This window comes from Magallana gigas, chromosome 5 (assembly GCF_963853765.1).
Source record: "Magallana gigas chromosome 5, xbMagGiga1.1, whole genome shotgun sequence".
Taxonomy (NCBI): Eukaryota; Metazoa; Mollusca; class Bivalvia; order Ostreida; family Ostreidae; genus Magallana; species Magallana gigas.
The window spans coordinates 25,290,073-25,311,853 of NC_088857.1; the positions used below are offsets into that span (position 1 = coordinate 25,290,073).

The window sequence follows — 21,781 nt, forward strand, 5'->3', positions numbered from 1 at the left end:
CTATTAAGATTTACTATAGTCAGGTACTCTTCACACATTTGCTCTAAAGGAATAAAGTCTATTCATGATCACAAATGCAACATTACAACAATTGTTTAGAATATCGATGTTCATGCATTACGTAGAAGAAAACAAAACTAACGTAAAATTATTTTTTATTAAAATCACTTTCCCCCAGCAATGTTGATAAGAAGTATTCATATTCCTACGTTACTTGCCTTCTTAGTCTTTTTCCATTAAAATATATACATGTATCATTCTTAGATCGACAATTCATTCACCAATGAATAATGCTTATCTTATTACAACAATTATTCTTTCATGATTATTGTTCGCTAATTATCACATAGTTTCCTCATTGTGTATGAATTTGTTTTTCTTTAATTGCGTCATGTCGACGAGAGAAGTGACGAACTGTTAACAATCAATTTGTGGCAATATAAGAGGTTGTATATGCTTGCTACCGATATTATTTACAAGTTTACAGTGTTTATAACTTCAAAATCAGTTAAACAGAGTGAAAATTAGAAATTTCAAAGTCGTATCTTGGATATGGGGTAACCAATTTCTATTCTTGTTTACAGCGGGTCATTTTTCTATGGGTCTTTTTTCTTCAGAAAAATCTAATTATTCTTCAGCAAGGGGGTCATTATTCTACGTCGAAAAATGACCCTCGGTCATTATTCTACGGGGGTCATTATTCTTTATACACCGGCCCCCTAAAACGTTCTTTCTCAGATACCTCAAGAACGATAACAACTTTCTGAACAGTCATTGAACAAAATGTCTTTAAAATTAAATGATCTTTCATTTTATACCAAGAAAAAGGGACTGGCTTCCCAAATTAGGGACCCGGGGGCTGTAAAATCCTTTATCTATAGTTCTTTACTGAGGGATATTTTGTTATAGATTATACACGTAGAAGCAAATATGTTTATCTTACAGTTACGTAGCTTAACAGTATAATGATCTTCTCATGTGTTACGTAATATTAGATTTTTTAGGATTTCAAAAGTCAAAAACTTTGATTACTTTTAACACTAAAAGGAAAAATATTTTGAAGTGCACTATAGAAAATAAGATACTCATAATGATTTTTTTTAACAATTTGCAATGATCAAAATTTTGTTTTGACATCCCTTATTAGGAAATAAGGTATCTGTCCCTAAACATTCTTTTTCAGATATCTTAAGAACAGTATCGAATTTCTAAACACTTGTTGAGCAAAATGTTTTTAAAAGTAAATGACCTTTCATTCGATATTAAGAAAAAGGGGCTGGTCACTCAAATTAGAGACCAAGATGGGTCTAAGTGTTTTCAACCAAATCTCTTACATCTGAAACAAAATAGTATTTGGTCTTTAGAATGTAGACCCTTTCCTTCTGTTTTAAATTAAGTTTAGCTGTCACATAGCAAATTCAAGGTCATCCAGGTATCTCAAATTCTAAAATCAGACGGAAGACCTCCTCGTTGCTCGCAACGAGATCGTGTCTAGTTGTCTTATAATTATTTGGGAATGTCAATGAAAGAAATGAGTAAATTCACGTACATGTATTTAAAAAAAGAAAGAATGAAGCTGTCTATCAAAAGTTAAAATATTGTGTAACCATTTGGAAAGAGTTTATGGGCAGTTTATGGAGTTATCTTCCCTTGCTTCTTCATAATGGAGTTATCTTCCTTTGCTTGTTCATATTTAGTTATTAATCATTGTATATAAGGTAATAAGTTGTATGATCAAAACAGTTATGCTAGTATTTTTATCATTTGAAACATGAACATTTTTTGAACTCTTTAGATAAACAAATAGACTTGTTAATAGTAAAGTAATAGTTAGTTAACCAAATCAATTTTTTTTAAAATGCCCAGAGGGAGAGTTTCTGTCTGCCCCTGGGGATGAGGGATCGGAGGTTGCTTTAAACATATTAATAAAACATGTATACTAGCCACATTGTTTTAGTTTATCTATGAAAACATATACACCTAAAACCTATCTTTAAAGTTGACAGATATAGAGTCTTGCACCTTTTCAATATATCAGGTCATGCACTCTGAAATGATCTTTTAAGGTTTTAGCAATTGTAAATTAAAACTATAGATTTCATTGTCCTATTTGAAAGATTTCAGGCAGGGAGGTGATCATCTTTACAATATTATAATTTTACTACTCCAGAATAAAACTTAATTAAATTCATATATGAGACTCCTCGACAAGTTTGTGTATGGGCTATGGTACTCAAGTGACCGTTAAGACCTACTGGTCTTTTGTTTATATTGTGAAATTTTAAATTACCACTCAATGATGTGTGAAAAGAAAAATGCTATGAACTTGTATTGAATTTTAACAAGGGTGTTTAAATTTTATAAACTTTCATCACACTTGTAAAAAAAAAAGCCAAAAGTTATTATGATGGACGTATCATTTAGGTAGAGATCAGTTTTGCTCATTTGTATATTTGAAACGCTCGATCTGTATATTTGTTATTGTACAGTACAAAGATCATCATGAGAACAGCTATAGAAAAAAAGACACCAAAAATTAAGAAGGAAACGAGATTTTACCAAAAAAAAAACCTGTTATATTAAAGGGGTGGCCGGGGGGGGGGGGGGTTGTTACTGTAGCCCGATTTGTTATAACGATTTTAATTCGTTTTAACAAATTCAAGAATTCGTTGTATCAAATTCAAAAATATTTTTTAATAGGTCCTAAATGGGCTTCCGTAATTTTGCAATTTTCACGCCTTTAGCAAGAAGAATGAGATATGGTTTTAGATAGCATCAGATATTATTCTAAGAAGAAAATGAGACAATTTGATAATTGTTAATTTTTTTTTAATGGTTAGGTCTAACTTTTAAGTTTTTAATTGGAATACATATACATTCAAATCCCCCCAACCACCTCTATTCCATACATCTTGGAACCCAAATTGATTGACTGATTGAAATTAATTAATAAATGTACGTTTAAAACTATGATCATGAGTTTACAATAGAAAAATGAAAGTATATTCTTTATTTAAGTTGCAGAATTACACTGTTTAAGTTTCTACCAACAACCTCAAATTGCAAAGTTGATATGATAAAATTATCGTCCTTATTATGTCCTTATTAGCATGTTTTATCAAAATTGCGTAATTGTAAACATATTATGTAAAAGTTTGTAAGCAGACTCTCCTGGCTCTAAGCCATGCTTTGCATTTATTGAAACGTAGACGAATACATTAATATTATATTTTTTTTAAAAACAGTCATAACTTAGATCAAGTGTTTAACAATACCACATTCAGTGCGTTTTACATGTGAAGTCGGCAGGGAATCACAATCAAGATTTTGTACAAGGTATGCCCTTTGAAAAGCAATGATTTGAAATAATTTCTGTGGACGAACGAAGAAAACTGAAAAAGTTAAGACAAATGAAGAACAGTTAAATGATGATGTCAAAGAAGCTCGTTTATGTCCAGTTAATGTCATTCGTGTTAGTCCATTCTGATATATCCAACTGTCAAAGATTCAGTCATAAGTTAATCTCGCGTAAATCCACACTAATCTCAGACAAATAAGATATCTCGTTAAAAAGTCCGAACTGATCTCAAACTGTCAAGGTGTCTGATGTAACCTCATGCTGAAATCACACAAATTCACACTATTAAATATGATATGCCCAGTACACCCTAGTTCACACTAATCTCCCAAGATATCTTGTACAAAGTCCACGCTAATCTAACGATGCCAAGGTATCTCTTATAAGAGTCAACGATAACCTCAAGATGCCAAGGTATCTCTTATAAGAGTCTACGCTAACCTCATGATGCCAAGATATCTCTTATAAGAGTCCCCGCTAACCTTATGATGCCAAGGAATCTCTTATAAGAGTCCACGCTAACTCATGATGTCAAGGTATCTCTTATAAGACTCCACGCTAATCTTATGATGCCAAGGTATCTCTTAAAAGAGTCCAAGCTAACCTCATGATGCCAATGTATCTCTTATAAGAGTCCACGCTAACTCATGGTGCCAAGGTAACTCTTATAAGAGTCAACTCTAACCTACATGTATTAATGTCAAAATATCTGTAAGAGTCCATGCTTACCTCATGATGCTAAGGTATCTCTTATAAGATTCCACACTGACCTCATGATGCCAAGGTATATCCTGGAAGAGTCCATGCTGATCTCATAATGTTAAAGTATCTCTTATAAGAGTCTTCGCTAACCTCATGATGCGAAGCTATTTCTTATAAGAGTCCACGCTTATTTTACGATGCCAAGGTATCTCTTATTTGCGTCCATACTTATCTCACAATGCCATGGTATCTCTTATAAGATCCATGCTAATCTCATAATACCAAGGTATCTCTAATAAGAGACCACACTGACCTAAAGATGCCAAGGTATCTCTTATAAGAGTCCAGGCTTATCTTATGATGCCAAGATATCTCTTATAAGAGTCCACGCTAACCTCATGATGCTAAGGTATCATTTATAAGCATCCACACTTATCTCACAATGCCATGGTATCTTTTATAAGAGTACACGCTAACCTCATAATGCCAAGGTATCTCTCATAAGAGTCCAGGCTTATCTTATGATGCCAAGATATCTCTTATAAGAGTCCACGCTAACCTCATGATGCCAAGGTATCATTTATAAGCATCCACACTTATCTCACAATGCCATGGTATCTTTTATAAGAGTACACGCTAACCTCACAATGCCAAGGTATCTCTCATAAGAGTCCAGGCTTATCTCACGATGCCAATATTTTTCTTAAACAAGTCCATGTTAATGTCATTATGCCAAAGTATCTCTTATAATTCTACGTTTACCTCATAATGCGACAGTATCTTTTATAAGAGTCCATGCTAACCTCATGTTGCGAAGGTATCTCTTATAAAACTCCACGCTAACCTCATGATGCCAAAGTATATCTTAGAAGAGTCCACGCTAACCTCATGATGCTAAGGTATCTCTTATAAGAGTCCACGCTAATCTCATGATGCCACAGAATATCTTATAAGAGCCCACGCTAACTTAATGATGCCAAGGTATCTTTAAAAGAGTCCAAGCTTATCTCAGAATGCCAAGGTATCTCTAATCAGAGTGTATACTAGTATATGATAACCTCATGATGCAAAGGTATCTTTTTGAGGCTCCACGCTAACCTCACGATGCCAAAGTTTCTCTTATAAGAGACCAGGCTTATCTTATGATGCCAAGGTATCTCTTATAAGAGTCCACGCTAACCTCATGATGCTGAGGTATCTCTTATAAGAGTCCAAGCTTATCTCACGATGCCAAAGTATCACTTATAAGCATCCACACTTATCTCACAATTACATTGTATCTTTTATAAGAGTCCACGCTAATCTCATGATGCCAAGATATCTCTAATAAGAGTCCACACTGGCCTAACGATGCCAAGGTATCTCTTATAAAATTCAATGCTAATCACATGATGCCAAAGGATCTCTTATAAGAGTCCAGGTTTATCTCACGATGCCAAGGTTTCTCTAAAAAGAATCCATGCTAATCTCATGATGCCAAAGTTTCTCTTATAAGTCTACACTAACTCATGGTTCAAAAGTATCCCTTATAAGAGTCCACGCTAACCGCATGTTGGCAAATTATTTCTCCGCGCTAACTTCATGATGCCAAAGTATATCTTAGAAGAGTCCATGCTAATTTCATAATGACATGGTATCTCTTATAAGAGTCCACGCTAACCTTATGATGCCACAGAATATCTTATAAGAGCCCTCGCTAACTTCATGATGCCAAGGTATCTTTAAAAGAGTCCAAGCTTATCTCAGAATGCCAAGGTATCTCTAATCAGAGTGTATACTAATATATGCTAACCTCATGATGCAAAGGTATCTTTTTAAGGCTCCACGCTAACCTCACGATGCCAAAGTTTCTCTTATAAGAGACCAGGCTTATCTTATGATGCCAAGGTATCTCTTATAAGAGTCCACGCTAACCTCATGATGCTGAGGTATCTCTTATAAGAGTCCAAGCTTATCTCACGATGCCAAAGTATCACTTATAAGCATCCACACTTATCTCACAATTCCAATGTATCTATTATAAGAGTCCACACTGACCTAACGATGCCAAGGTATCTCTTATAAAATTCAATGCTAATCACATGATGCCAAAGGATCTCTTATAAGAGTCCACGCTTACCTCACGATGTCAAAGTATCTCTCATAAGAGTCCAGGTTTATCTCACGATGCCAAGGTTTCTCTAAAAAGAATCCATGCTAATCTCATGATGCCAAAGGTTCTCTTATAAGTCTACACTAACCTCATGATTCAAAAGTATCCCTTATAAGAGTCCACGCTTAACGCATGTTGGCAAATTATTTCTCCGCGCTAACTTCATGATGCCAAAGTATATCTTAGAAGAGTCCATGCTAATTTCATAATGACATGGTATCTCTTATAAGAGTCCACGCTAACCTTATGATGCCACAGAATATCTTATAAGAGCCCACGCTAACTTCATGATGCCAAGGTATCTTTAAAAGAGTCCAAGCTTATCTCAGAATGCCAAGGTATCTCTAATCAGAGTGTATACTAATATATGCTAACCTCATGATGCAAAGGTATCTTTTTAAGGCTCCACGCTAACCTCACGATGCCAAAGTTTCTCTTATAAGAGACCAGGCTTATCTTATGATGCCAAGGTATCTCTTATAAGAGTCCACGCTAACCTCATGATGCTGAGGTATCTCTTATAAGAGTCCAAGCTTATCTAACGATGCCAAAGTATCACTTATAAGCATCCACACTTATCTCACAATTCCATTGTATCTTTTATAAGAGTCCACGCTAATCTCATGATGCCAAGATATCTCTAATAAGAGTCCACACTGACCTAACGATGCCAAGGTATCTCTTATAAAATTCAATGCTAATCACATGATGCCAAAGGATCTCTTATAAGAGTCCACGCTTACCTCACGATGTCAAAGTATCTCTCATAAGAGTCCAGGTTTATCTCACGATGCCAAGGTTTCTCTAAAAAGAATCCATGCTAATCTCATGATGCCAAAGGTTCTCTTATAAGTCTACACTAACCTCATGATTCAAAAGTATCCCTTATAAGAGTCCACGCTAAACGCATGTTGGCAAATTATTTCTCCGCGCTAACTTCATGATGCCAAGGTATATCTTAGAAGAGTCCATGCTAATTTCATAATGACATGGTATCTCTTATAAGAGTCCACGCTAACCTTATGATGCAAAAGTATCTCTTATAAGAGTCCACGCTTATCTAACGATGCCAAGGTGTATCTTATAAGAATCCACGCTAACCTCATGATGCCAATGTATCTCTTAAAAGAGTTAGAGCCTATTTCAGAATGCTAAGGTATCTCCAATAAGAGTCTACGCTAACCACACGATGCCAAAGTATCTCTTAGAAGAGTCCAGGCTTATCTCATGATGCCAAGGTACTGTTTCTCTTATAAGAGTCCATCCTACCCTCATAATGTATCTCTTAAAGGAGTCCACGTTAATCTCATAATGCCCTGGAATCTCTTAAAAGACTCCACGCTAACCTCATGTTGCCAAGGTATCACTTATAAGATTTCACGCGTATTTATCTCACGATACCAAGGTATATCCACGCTAACCCCATGCTGCAAAAGTATCTCTTAAAAGAGTCCAAGCTAATCTTATGATGCCACAGTATATCTTATCAGAGCCCACGCTAACTTCCTGATGCCAATGTATCTTTAAAAGAGTCCAAGCTTATCTCAGAATGCCAAGGTATCTCTATTAAGATTTCCTGCTAACCCCATGATGCTATGGTATCTCTTATAAGAGTCCACTCTTATGTCACGATGTCAAGTATATCTTATAAGAGCCCATGCTAATCTCTTGATGCCAAGGTATCTCTGATAAGAGACCACGCTAACCTCACGATGCCAAGGTATCTCTCATAAGAGTCCAGGCTTATCTCAGGATGCCAAGGTATCTCTAAAAAGAGTCCATGCTAATCTCATGATGCCAAAGTATCTCCTATAAGACTCCACGCTAACCTCATAATGCCAAGGTATATCTTAGAAGAGTCCATAATTATCTCAGGATGCCACGTATCTCTTATAAGAGTCCACCGTTATCTCACGATGTCAAGGTATCTTTCATAAGAATCTACGCTAATCTCATGATGCCATGGTATCTCTTATAAGAGTCCACGCTAACCTAATGATGCCAAGGTATCTCTTATACGTCCACGCTTACCTCATGATGCCAAGTCTTATTATCAGAGTCAACGCTAACCTCATGATGCCAAGGTATCTCTTACGAGAGTCCATGCTAATCTCACGATGCCAAGGTATCTCTAGGAAGAGCCCATGCTTTTTTCACGATGCCGAAGTATTTCTGTTAAGTCCACGCTCATCTCACGAAGGCTTGGTTTGTGTTAAGAATCCACGGTAATTTCACGCTGCTAATGTGTCTCATAAGAGTCCATCATATTATAACATATTTCGTTTCCATGTTCATACAAGAATCCACGTTAATATACGATTCCATGATACAATGTTTAAAATAACCGTTCGAGATGCATAATCTTTGGTGCGAGCTAACAAATTTGATTGTTCAAGCGCCCGACTGGACGTAGATATTTTTTGAGTCAAGTGTTTATAATATCGGGATCGGGGTTTTCAGAATGTTTAACTGATTCTTGTCACAATATCATTTTCCACAACAGTCAAGAGCGTTTAATTCACTTAGACTATGCTTGACATGTGAGAATGGCGAGATAGACTCCATGCTACAGAATAATATAGGGTAATCTCAGCAACATTTGTCGAAACTGAAAAATGTTGACGTACAGTACCGATCAGACCCAACCTAACAGAAAGTAAACCCCAACTAAACCCTGGATTTACTTTCTGGGTTTACTCTGGGTTTACTTCGGGTTTACTAAAGGGGACCCAGAGTAGACCCAGACTAAACCCAAAGTAAACCCAGAGTGGACACAGAGAGTAAACACCAATTAGAAGTACACCCCTGAAAGCAGACGCTAACTGTGTGTTCAGAATACACAAGGGACAGGAATTGCAGGTAGTAGGATGGTAAGATAAAATAATTAAAGGTCTGCTTCACACTTCAGTGCATACAATTGACCACAAAAGCAATTTCCAAGTAAATCCCGAGTAAACCCAAAGTAAACCCCGAGTGGACTCCAATTTTCAAAAAGTAAAACCCAAGTAAACCCCAAAAGTTAACCCAAGGTTTAGTTGGGGTTTATTCTGGTGTTAGGTTGGGTCTAATCGGTACTGTACATCTCTTCCGAAATTCAGACCAGTGCGACACACAGTGATTCAGTAAAAATTGCCTCAACTTTGGCCGGTTTATACGATAGAAATAATAATATTTCCCTATCAACATAATATGTTACTTTCTGCTGTTAACTGGTTTAAATCCCACAAAATATGAACTTGCTTATTTTTCAATTTATTTCCACATGCATTTAAACCTCCAATGCTTATAGAGTTCTACTCAAGGTACTCTGGAGATTCAGAAGAGACATCCGTAAAAAAAATTTCAGTCTCGACGAATCTTGCTAAGATTAGTAGAAGAAAAACAAGTTTATAATGGAACCAACTCGAAAAACAGATTTTTCTTTCATGTTTTACATGCAAATGAAAAAATAAACAAATGACAACTTTTTCTTCGAGCTGGTTGAATTTCTTCAACAGGACTGACTGTTATACTAACTGTCAGTCCTGGGTGTCTAGCTTGTTTTTTTTTACGAGTTTAAAACACTGCATGGTATCTTTTTAGAGTTCACGCTAATTTAACGATGCCAAAATATCTCTTATGAGTCCACGCTAATCATACGATACCACGATATCTTTTACAAAGTCCAATTGAAATTCTTTTACTTGTTACCTTTCCTTACAGACGAATCGCTTTAAATTCTCAACAAACAAAAGGAGAAATAAGAGACTTTATAAATGCATTCTACAATTCTTGCCTCTTTGGAAACCTTTGAACATATCATAAATAGAATCAAAAGTCAATGACTGTCATATTTTTTCACATTTAAAAGTACAAACCTCTCCTATCGGAATCGTTTTCCCTATAATTTCACGGCTATGACTATTTGACATTCCTGTAATATTTTGTGTGCATGTGACGCATTTAAAAGTCTGATAAATTATTTTGGTCAATGCAAAGATATGCTTCTTTTTAGTTGATACTAGAGGCGTCTTCCATAATTATATTTGTACAGGTAAGCGTCCTTGAAGCACTGCAGAAGTCCTAAAAACAAACAAACCACTGCCGTGTGGGGATTGTAGAAAACGACGCGTACGATTACAACATTCATTGATGGATTCTTTTTAAAGGAATTGCCTCTGTGGAAAATAAGGTAAATAAAATACGAGAAATATGATATTTTTTTCAGTTCCCTGTATTCTGTAATAACTCCCCCACCTCCTCCATCTTGTTAAATGTTGTGCACTGGGCCTTTTGCAAGTATAAGTAGCAAGTTTGACCTGTATCACCTCTACAGAAAAATTGTTCCTATGTTACGCAATATACCTCTACTTTCTCTTTCAACGAGCTTTTTATTCAATGCGTGATATCTGAAACGAATTGTTTATCAATGCACTGAGTATGAATATAATCAATTTTTAACTTGCAAGTAAGAAGCATACAAAAAATGCACTTAAATTTGTTTTTGCCATCATTCTAAACTACATGATTAAAAGTTTCCAATTTTTATTTGATTGATTTGGGTAGGGGAGTTTAATTGCACAATTTCTTCAAAAAATAATTTTAAGAAAACTTTCCTAAATTTTAAACAAAAATATTTCCATTTTCCAGTATCTTTGTGATAAAACTACTAAGCTTTATCGATTTGGTAATATATATTCCAATCCATTTCATCAATAATTGTTTTAATACTTTTTAATAATCGTATAATAGCTGAAAATTATGTGTATAATTTATTATCACATTTAGCATAAAGCACTTCCGGTGTACCGAAAAATCTTCCCGCTTTTTTGGATTTGATCACGCCCGAATGTTTTTGATCGCCTCAAATACTCAATACTCAATGCTAAATAAAACTAATCACATGCAGCAAACCAAAACAATCTTCTTGCTTCAGTTGCAAGCTTTGACTGTTTAAACTCCAAGACTAGTGAGGTGTGTCCTAACAGCATTTCACTGCAAATTGCGCGTAAATGAACATATACTTAATCACAGCGCTATTGTACCTAAAAGCAGTCAATGTATCTACATGTATCTCTATCTATAGAAGAAATCTGTGATGTCTTTAGTTAAAAAGAAGCCAAGAGGACCTTATATATCCGCTGGTGGTGTAGCAATCTCTCATTTCCATCAATTACGTGAAATCAACTGGAAATTGAAACGGATGGCTAAATTTTGATATGAAAATTTTAATCATTTCTTAATACCTCTAATAATTTACCTGAGAATGCCTACTTATAGTCGCAACTTTTTTATGGTGACAGTGGTTTGAGTTACTGACGTGTGAAATGCCATAGCAGCGTCTCAACGAGATTCCGATCTTATCTTTCTCCCTTTTGTCACTTCTTCACTTTTTCTAGAATTATCTTCAGGGTAAGTTAAAAAAATAAATAACTGAACTTATTAAATAAACATCTCGCGTTGTTTTTATTTTCACTTAAGATATACATGTAGCTCACTGTCTCCCGATACAACACATATTGATCGCAGGTGATGAAAATGTACATACATGTGGGCAACAACATTTTAAAATAGCATGATTCGATGAAATATATGCATACATCAATAATATTTTGATCTACAGGTAACTGATACGGATAAAAGAATGTTTGAAATGAACAACACAGGGACACTGCCTGTTCTTCTTGCCCTCGCTGTCATTCTTTTAACTTCCATCCTTTTTGTGATCTTGAAATTCTGCAGAAACTCTAAGAGGTAGGGTTTTTTTTTTCAAGCCTTTACTTGATTCCATGATGCAAGGAATTCTATAAATATTTTCAAAAGTATACATGTATAGGGATCCATGACGCCATTTAGCGTATCTTAACCAAATGTTACATGCACCTTTGGGGTAAAAATCGAACGCGAACGAAGCTGGGTTCTGCTACATTGCTTTAGATTCTCGTTAATTCCCAACTAGTGTATTTTAGATTGCAATATATATTATGACCTTTGATGGAGAAAAGATTTTATATTAGCCCATATGCGATGGATATATGTGAATATTGTAAATATGAACTGATTTTCATAAAGTGCATGATTTATAATCCTCTACAGGGTATGAGCATGAAACAAGATTCCAGCGCAGAGAGATTTTGATATTCATCATTTTCTTAACAGGCTTTAAGGTGTCATGCATGTTTATTGTTTATGGTCTATAGAGTTCCAGCGCAGACGGTCCCAGAAGATGTGGTACTTTTGCACCACTGCGGTCAGGGACCTCACGCCCCCAGCTTGTCGCCATTCATCCTCAAACTGGAGACTTTTCTAAGAGTGACCCAGACTCCCTATCAGGTCTGTTTTTGCTTTTGGAGTATCATACGATCAATAAAATAGACTCAGTTTTTTTTTAAACTTTAAATAACTTCATGGGCCAGCTTACCATTTTAGGAAACCGCTGGTTGATGGAAGAGACTGAGTCTTGCCTGAGTCTTGTTGTATTTGGCATTCAGGACATTTATATCGACATTACTGTACTTTTGCATTAAATAGCGATTCAAAAATGAGGGATGTTAAGAAACCAAGCTTATAATTATTTCAGAAAAAAACCCAGGAACTACCGTACATGAAAAATATGTAACTATAGGAATTTTGAGAAGGCTTTGATTGTAAATGAATATTTTATGGAGGTACAGAGTTTATCCTTACTTTGTACAGATTTTATGCAAACACGATTTCACCACATTTTAATTTAATTTTTGAATACGTGTAGATTATTCGAGATTACAAAATGGGACCAAAAGGCAAAGTACCCTGGATAGAGTATAGTGGGACCAATATGTGCGATTCTCAATTGTGTATGGAATATTTGAAGATCAAGTTAAACCTAGATCTAGATGATCACTTGTCTGTCAAAGAAAAGGCCATTAGTACAGCCTTCCAGCGAATGGTGGATGAACATACCTATTGGTGAGATGTGGGATGAGATTGGTGATATGATAATTAATGGTATAGGAGGACATTCTCTCTCTCTCTCTCTCTCTCTCTCTCTCTCTCTCTCTCTCTCTCTCTCTCTCTCTCTCTCTCTCTCTCGTCGCACAGTTTGAATTGCTGCCTATTGTTGTTCAGCTAAATATGTTTCATTAGGGTAATGGTACACTGGAGATGGGATTTTGATCGAGAGAAGATCTGCTTTAAGCAAGCAAACTGGGGGAGCCTCGCTCTGACTGTCTCTGCGTACCTCCAAAGGAGGGCCGCCTGGACGCAAGGCGTCGGCAGACATAACAAAGAGGAGCTGTTGGAAATAGTCAGGAAAGATTTCTCAGCATTGTCAGATTTTCTAGGTAAATAGTTAAGTTGATAGTGGACATATTTTGGGATGTATACGCCATTCTAAATTACTCATAGATTTGCATAAAAAAGTTAACCTTATATTGAGTCGTTTATGCAGAAATAAGGCACGCTGATCAATGATAATATCTTGAATAAAAGCCCCGAGCAGAAATTGTTGCCGTCGATTTTAAGATTACTGACTGCAATATGGACGCTATACAGTATATCAGAATTTGATGTCGGGTTTCCACTACAGTGCTTATCTTGCTTCAATCTGATTCTTACACTTTAAAACTTAAGCAAGTGCACCTTCTTAAAATCATTTTGAATTAAAATATTTTGTTTATTCCTATCCACATGAACGTTCTTGGATGTATCCGAGGAGGAGGGGGGTACATTTATGTGATTGTACAATTCCTCCCAATACTAGTTAAAACACACCACAAACGTTTTAAACTTTAGTAATGGGGTGTTATTCTCTTTATTCAGTGACATACATTACCGGCAAATTTAAGTTTTATATTGAATATGAAACGTAGCCAAAGATCACCTGGCTGAAGCCACTAACAGCAGCCACTAAGTCCTTAGAAGCTAGCAGACAATAAGGAAATTCATCAAAGTACTGAGAGTACTCGAACAAAAAAATATTTTTTACATTATTATCGACATATTACAATTAATATCAAAATGATTAATGGTCAATAATTTGAACGAGCATTGATGACTTCAGAAGCAGTAAAGAGTTATAATTTCCTCTTTGTTTAATAGAAATGAAATCTGTCTATACGGGTCTTAAGTTATGAAAATAATGTTATCCTAAGTTTAGTCTTATTAAAACAAATGGAAAATCCATATGCATCGTATAAAATGATATGCAAACGTATTATGATATATAAGACATTATAAATTAAAGCAAATTTAAAAGCGTACAACGATATTCGATGTATATTCTAATCAAAACACATATAAACGTTGTCAATTGAAAGCGAACGTTTGGGAAAAAATCTTTTGATAACACATTCGATTCAATACTTACTTTACATTTAATTAGCCTACACCCCCATAAAGCCAAACAAACAAACAATCCAACAAACAAATCTCAATACACAAACAAAAAAACCCCATCAACTTGTGACTCCTTCAAGAGTCAATTTAGCTCATCCGCATATTGTCATATTTTTAGCATTTCACAATGATAATTGGGTGAGGGGTGGACCATTATCTCTTTTATCATTGAAGTGTGCTTCGCCTCGCCATCTATGAGATTGATCAACCCAATATATTTCCGTAGTGAGTCAGTAACTAACTTAATAAGTGTTTTGTTTTCTCGAGGACTATCAAGCGACATATTTATTCACAAATAGCGATGATCTACGCAGAGCCATGTACAAGATGCCTAACACCTCGTCCAATTTAACTCATTTAAACTCTTCAAAATTTTCAATCTCACCTTTCAAATACTCTTTAAAAAGCTTTGCTTCACCTATGTTCACTTACAATGTTTTGTTGCTATTCAAATTTAAAAGTTTTCTCCCTTTCCTCTGCGGAGATTTGAGCAAATTTCGACGCTGCCATTTTGTTCTGCTCCAGACAAAACAATATGACGTCAATATTCTAAGGGCAACTACTCTAATTTTAAAGAATTTCAAAGGGCAACTACTCCAAATACTTTAAGAACTTACAGCATGCGGTTTATGTATTAAATACTATGAAATGTCGAAATGAGTAAAGGAAGCGTCGGCCAATGACGGCCATATTGCCTCATATTATTTCTCACCGAACAAATATAGATTATATATGAGGCAATCACGTGCTATGTCTAAACCAATGAAAGTGTGACATTTCAGTCCAAGGGAAACCAATTCAGTATAGACTTCGATACCTGCCTCATTGACATATGATTTGTTTTTAATTTTTTTAATATAAAGATTATATAAATATATACTAGCAAGAGCCATACTTTACTCTCATATCGATCCATTTTTAAGCTAATTGTGCATGCATGTACAGTAGGCAGGTAAGTATATGAGTAGGAAGGAAATAAATAATAGGATATTTTGAACTTTAAAAAAACAGAATAAAGAGAAAAAATAAACGGCTTAAAAAATTGCGTATAGTCTTGAACAACGTAATCATGCTTTAGAAATAACATTTTAACGGTCGATATATTAAAAATTTGGTATACTAGTAGCTGGCATGTTGAAAATTTTTAACTTACATTCACTTCGCAGTGAATTTGTATTTACTGGCACCCAGTATATTTAAAATTCAAAATATGCATGACATTCCACTCTTAATTTATTGAAATTAAAATGGAGAACGAAAACAACAAAAGTGACGCTTCATCAAATCCCACATGATTTTTCTTGTTACTTGCAAGTTTTGTTTCTCTATTTTAAAGGAACAAAGCACTTCTTTTTCGGAGACAGGCCATCATGTGTGGACTGCAGTGTTTTTGGGCAGCTATCACAGTTCCTGTGGCATTTACCGGGGTCAGAGCCCAACGCCATGCTTAAAAGTATACGTCACAAAATCATATTGAATTGAATTTTATTACTGAGTACTACTACATGTATATTCATTTGCCACCGACCATAGTACAATCAATTGATTTATATATACACATATTTCTACAAGGATCAAATCAATGTCTAGCATTATTGGAAATTATTTTTAAATTATGATTTTACTTGATGAATTCATATTAATTTAATTCAATGAAAAAATGCATTTTTTTAAAAATCTTATTTGGATTCTGAGTTTCCATTCTGCAGAGAGGTTTGAGGACCTCTTATTTAAAACATAGGTGGACACACGTCTCTAAAGATACCAACACTTCCACTTGGTATGCTCACCTATTGATGATGCTCACACATATTCGATATGACAGTTGATACTGAAATAATGCTAAGATATGGAACGCCATAGCTGCCTTATGTGCCTATTTCATGTGAAGATGGTGCTTTATTATATTATGCTGTGGTTATTTCATGTAAAGATGGTGCTTTATTATATGAAGGTGGTGCTTTATTATATGAAGATGGTGTTTTTTTATATGAAGATGGTGCTTTATTATATGAAGGTGGTGCTTTTTTATATGAAGATGGTGCTTTATTATATGAAGGTGGAGCTTTATTATATGAAGATGGTGCTTTATTATATGAAGATGGTGCTTTTTTATGTGATGATGCTTTTTTATGTGAAGGTGCTTTTTTATGTGAAGATGGTGCTTTTTTATATGATGGTGCTTTTTAATGTGAAGGTGGTCACTCGGAACTCCTCTTATTTTTGAATAGTGGGTTAACCATTTATGTATTATTTCGAAATATTGAAAGTAAAACAAAAAATTGATGCGATCAAAATCCATTTAATACACTATTGCTAGTTCCTCTTTTTTCTAGCACAATTAGTATATACATGTAAGCTATCGAGAAGATCTAGCTGTGTACGACTTTACCCCAACCAAACTTACATCTATTAAGTGACAACTATATAATGACGGAATATTACAAGATTTAAAGCCTAGTAACGTTATCCTGAAAAGCAGAAAATTGAATTTAATAATTATTTGTGTTTAAGCGAAGGTTATGCCCTAGCAATCTGATTAAAATAAGATCTTTGATCCGCTCTTAATTGGGAGTTGATTTTAATCAACTCTCCTATGCCGTTACTCAGACAAACCGAAAGTGAAACAGTGTTTGGACCTCATCACAAATCATCGCTGCTGACAAGAATTAGTTCTTGAACATAATTGATTAATTCGATGTAATGTATGCTAAAGCATTGTTTTTCAAGGAAACTTATTTATAAATAGCTTGAAAATAGTTAGATTTTAAATGGTACGAACAATTTAGATATTTTTTGTAGTTGTATGTATTCCTACGCCAGAGTTCAATATAGTCTCGTTCAACTCTACGCTCGGCTGTCTCCGTAAATCTCCGACAAGCAGAGAGTCTCCCTTGCTTGTCGGAGATTTACGGTGTCAGCCGAGCGTTTGGTTGAACGAGACTATAGAGTTCAATATTGCTTGGATCCATACAATTTTCGAGAAATATTTCTATTACTGATACATAGTTTGATTGAATTAATTTTGTCTTTAAATATTATTTAAGATGATTCATATGGGGGGTTTCTCGACAGTCTTGTCGAAAAAGTCCAAAAATTCATATTATAAAAATGTGCGTAATTCAAATACAAATTAGAAACTACATGTACTTGTCATGCAAAATAACGTATCATTGATTTTAAATGAATAAACATCGATAAAATCAACTCTCGTCAGTTCTTCAGTACTTTGATTTTGTTATTGTCATCGCCCAGTCGGTCTTCGTCATTGATGACCGTTCCTCTTTAACCTAAGTGGTGAGTTGGAGGAAGAGCTCACATTCTGAGTGTTTCAAAAAAAAAATTATATAAAAAAAAAACAAATAAAGGAACGGATTGAGGATCTGATTTTAAATAGACTGACGCCCTAGGTGATAGGATTTGACTTGAAGATAAAGTAAGGGAAAGTCACAGGGAAATGTCTACTATACTATAATATAGCTCAAAGAAGGCCCTTTTATAAGTGGTAAAGGCAAAATTAAAATGTCAAGAAATACTGACAAAATATTGTATTATTCAATTAATCATATTTGTCAATTCAGTTGAGATTAAGTCGTACAGTTCATCTCGTAACATAAATACTTATTATGCTAAAAAAGAGAAACTAGCAATTGTGTATTTAATGGATTTTAACTGTATCAATTTTGTTCTAGTTTCAAATTTTCGAGACAATAAATGTTTAACTCAGTCTTCAAAAATAAAGTTCCGAGTGACCATCTTCACATTAAAAAGCACCATCACATAAAAAAGCACCATCACATAAAAAAGCACCATCTTTATATAACAAAGCACCATCATCACATAAAAAAGCACCATCTTCATATAATAAGGCACCATCTTCATATAATAAAGCACCATCTTCATATAATAAAGCACCATCTTTACATAAAAAAGCACCATCTTCATATAATAAAGCACCACCTTCATATAATAAGGCACCATCTTCATATAATAAAGCACCATCTTCATATAATAAAGCACCATCTTCACATGAAATAACCACAGCATAATATAATAAAGCACCATCTACATATAAAATAACCACATAAGGCAGCTATGGCGTTCCATACTATGATAAAATGGCTATCTATTTCCTGATGCCACTTCTCTAACAGTTATCGTCACCACAAACTTGTTTCATGATTCTGTTGTTCCTAATGGAGGTTGACACCTGAAATAATAGTAATGTCAATAATCCGAAAACCACTTAGATATAAAGATAGGGACCTAAAATGTTCCTTTATTTTATTTGTGACTGATGTCACATGCCATTTTGGGGGGAAATATAGGGTCCCAAACAGAAATGATAATTTTCCTGAAATTTTTGCTAAAATTTGACTTAGAAATGGATAATTTGAAGAAATTAAACAAATATTTATAGTTTAAACTATTATTTAGTTATGATTTTAATACAGTATGAAGTTGAACACATGTATTGACTATAAAAGTAAAATCTATGTCGAAGTTTAAAAATCTTTCCTTTACTGGTGGCTTCAAATGCCAGTACATAATGAACACAACAACAGATGTTACAAAATTTTGGAGTAATCAAATTATTATGCAAATAAAAAAAATCATAGTAATGTCATCTTTCCATAACTTTGCATACAACTAGACGTACATTTAATGTCTAATTAATTTAAAAGTAAAACAAGTAGGGTCACATCTCAAATATTTGAGATATAGCATGAAATAAGCTAATTTTAGACCAACATTGTTAATTTTTTCTTAGCTTCTATGAAATATAAGCTGAATATGCCAAAATATATCGATAGAAAAGTCAATAATTGTTTAAATATGTATTTTTTAGAATTTCATTAATATATCGTAACACAAATTTTCTAGAAGTTTGGTCTGCGGTGAAAATTAGGAAGCTTAAGTAACAGTACTCTTAAACTAGTGAGTTATAAAAATTGTTCATTTCTTTCTTGAAAACCTTCCGCCACAAAATATAGTTCCTAACTAAACTCTGTAAAAATGAAATCTTTTAAAAACAATTCTATTCAATATAGTTTATTTGGAATAGTAAAATATAAATATGCTACTAGAATTAATATGTGATGCAGAATTTTCAGACTAGAGGTGACCCACCATGGCTACCCAAAACCTTAGGAGCAAACCTCGTTAATTAAAAACAAATATATGGCGTAGTCATGAAAGAAAAGAATGTATATACGGTATATTGAATATGGTATATTTAGAATGGCATGACTTTTCATATATATATTTAATGTTTGTGAGAAATTTTTCATATTTCAGAGGAATTCCTCAACTTGTATGAATTCTGTCATCGGATGAAGGATCATTTTTGGCCTGATTGGAATGACAACATTTTGTTACCCACAAATTCATAGTCTAAATACCCCAACTTTTTCTATCTTTTCCCAGAAGTGTTACCTATGATATTTGTTAATGCTTTATAAACATGACACACTTCCTGAGTGATTTGGAGCCTAGGCCGAAATATCTGACGTTTTCCTGGCCTTTTTAACGATTTCATTATTTTACATGCCAGGAAAACGTCAGAACCCGCCATTACAATTGTGTGTATTCTTCAGTGAAGAAATAACAAGGAGAGGATCATAATTATGCTTCCTTTACTGCTGCCATTTTCATGTGCCTGAAGTTGTGAGCACTGTGATACAAAGTATTCTTTACATGCAGATTTTTTCTACTATATCAAAATAATAGACTCGAATTTTTTTTTGCCTTTAATGCCGATAAACTGGTGCTGTATTTCGCTGTATTTCGTTTTAAATATCTTAAACATCATTGTTACTTGAAGATTACCAATTTTTTTTTATTTTTTTCTCAATCAAGCTTCACTAATTAATAATCAACGAAAATTTCTCAAAAAATTCTGATGATGGAAATCAAATTTTTGGATTTTACAGTCTTGCGCATGCGCATTACATTCACGCTAAATCACAGGAGGTTCTTTAGTTTATGTTTCCGCAATATCATATTTGAATGGATAAACTCAGAAACGATAAAACGAATACGTGTAAGTTTTCATTGGAAATTTGCTAATATATTCTGTTCATCAAAATACGGGAGATAACTCTAACACAGTGCATTTACTATGAAAAATCCCGAGAGTTCCGAATGTCAACATGGTGTGTTTTAAAATGAGTAAAAACACGTTGGTGAAAAGTGTTGAATTCTTCAATATTTATAATATGAATTGAATATTTTGATGAAAGGTATTTACTGTCTCAAAGTGGTTTATTATGAATAAATTCACTGTTTTTCAATGCAACTTCATTAATTTTCTCCTTAATCGTTTCGGAGCGATTCTGTAATTTTCTACTACTTTTATACTGGTATATGGCCTATTGGGGGCAATTTAACTGTGATGAGGGCCTGTCCCGAGACACAGATTATTCTAACTACGCAGAGTGTAGTGAAATTAATAGCATTATTTTAGGCTTATAGTTTTGTTATGTGACAACATTATATACGGTATGTCGATGTATCTATTTGAGACTATTATATTTCGTAAATGTCCGATATCATATGCAATGTCAACCCGTGCACGCACGGGTCAAAGTCTGGTGATTACATAAAATAATAATATTAAATAATAACCAGTACAATGCAGCTACTCTACATGACTAGTAAAAGATGATTTGCAACAAAATTCCCCATTTTTCACGGAATGAATGATAAGTATTCATTTAACGTTTTTCAAGGGCTTTCTATTGACCTGAAAGAAAAAAGAAAATACATATTAGACATCAAATAAAAAAATCAAGTAAAAAAACTGCAAAAAATTATAATAGAACACTAAACAAATCACAGTTCAAACAAATACAATTATGTTCTTAGTTCATTACACTCAAACGAACATAAATTATTTACCATATAAAACAACACATTATTATAGGATAGGAGGCGAAGCGCTCAGATTTTATTCAACCACATTACATAAATTCTCTTTTTCTGTTTCTTATCAAATCCAATCACAGTAAATCAACTCGATCAATCAATCTCTCGTTTAACTCCATCCATATGCTCGTTTAACTCCATCCATATGTACAATCATCAAACTACAAAAGATAAATTATAACTTTAATACTGATAGCAAATCGATTATTATAAATAACATATCACAACAAGGGTTGGGTGGATGGGAAAATCTCTAATACGTGAACTAAGTTAAGAATCTGAGCCTT

General features: G+C 34.2%; 1 protein-coding gene across 2 annotated transcripts; it reads left to right on the top strand.

The window, feature by feature from the left end:
* The first annotated feature begins 10,173 nt into the window (after positions 1-10,173).
* LOC105343704 (failed axon connections homolog) lies at positions 10,174-20,860 on the top strand. Of its 2 annotated transcripts, XM_034470858.2 has the most exons (8): positions 10,174-10,383; positions 11,495-11,603; positions 11,815-11,945; positions 12,392-12,524; positions 12,943-13,139; positions 13,317-13,513; positions 15,904-16,020; positions 19,866-20,860. In XM_034470858.2, the coding sequence occupies exons 3-8, from the start codon at positions 11,836-11,838 to the stop codon at positions 19,958-19,960; spliced, it is 849 nt and encodes a 282-aa protein (XP_034326749.1). In that variant the 5' UTR covers positions 10,174-10,383; positions 11,495-11,603; positions 11,815-11,835; the 3' UTR covers positions 19,961-20,860. The 2 variants fall into 2 exon arrangements, with proteins under 2 accessions (XP_034326749.1, XP_034326745.1); XM_034470854.2 differs by lacking the exon at positions 11,495-11,603 and having other exon boundaries at positions 10,175-10,383.
* The last annotated feature ends 921 nt before the right edge of the window (positions 20,861-21,781 follow it).

Coding starts and splice junctions, on each gene's coding strand:
- LOC105343704 (XM_034470858.2), top strand. CDS start 11,836: ATGTTTGAAATGAACAACACAGGGACACTGCCTGTTCTTCTTGCCCTC. Junction 13,140..13,316: donor GTGGATGAACATACCTATTG/GTGAGATGTGGG, acceptor ATGTTTCATTAG/GGTAATGGTACACTGGAGAT. Junction 16,021..19,865: donor GCCCAACGCCATGCTTAAAA/GTATACGTCACA, acceptor TTCATATTTCAG/AGGAATTCCTCAACTTGTAT.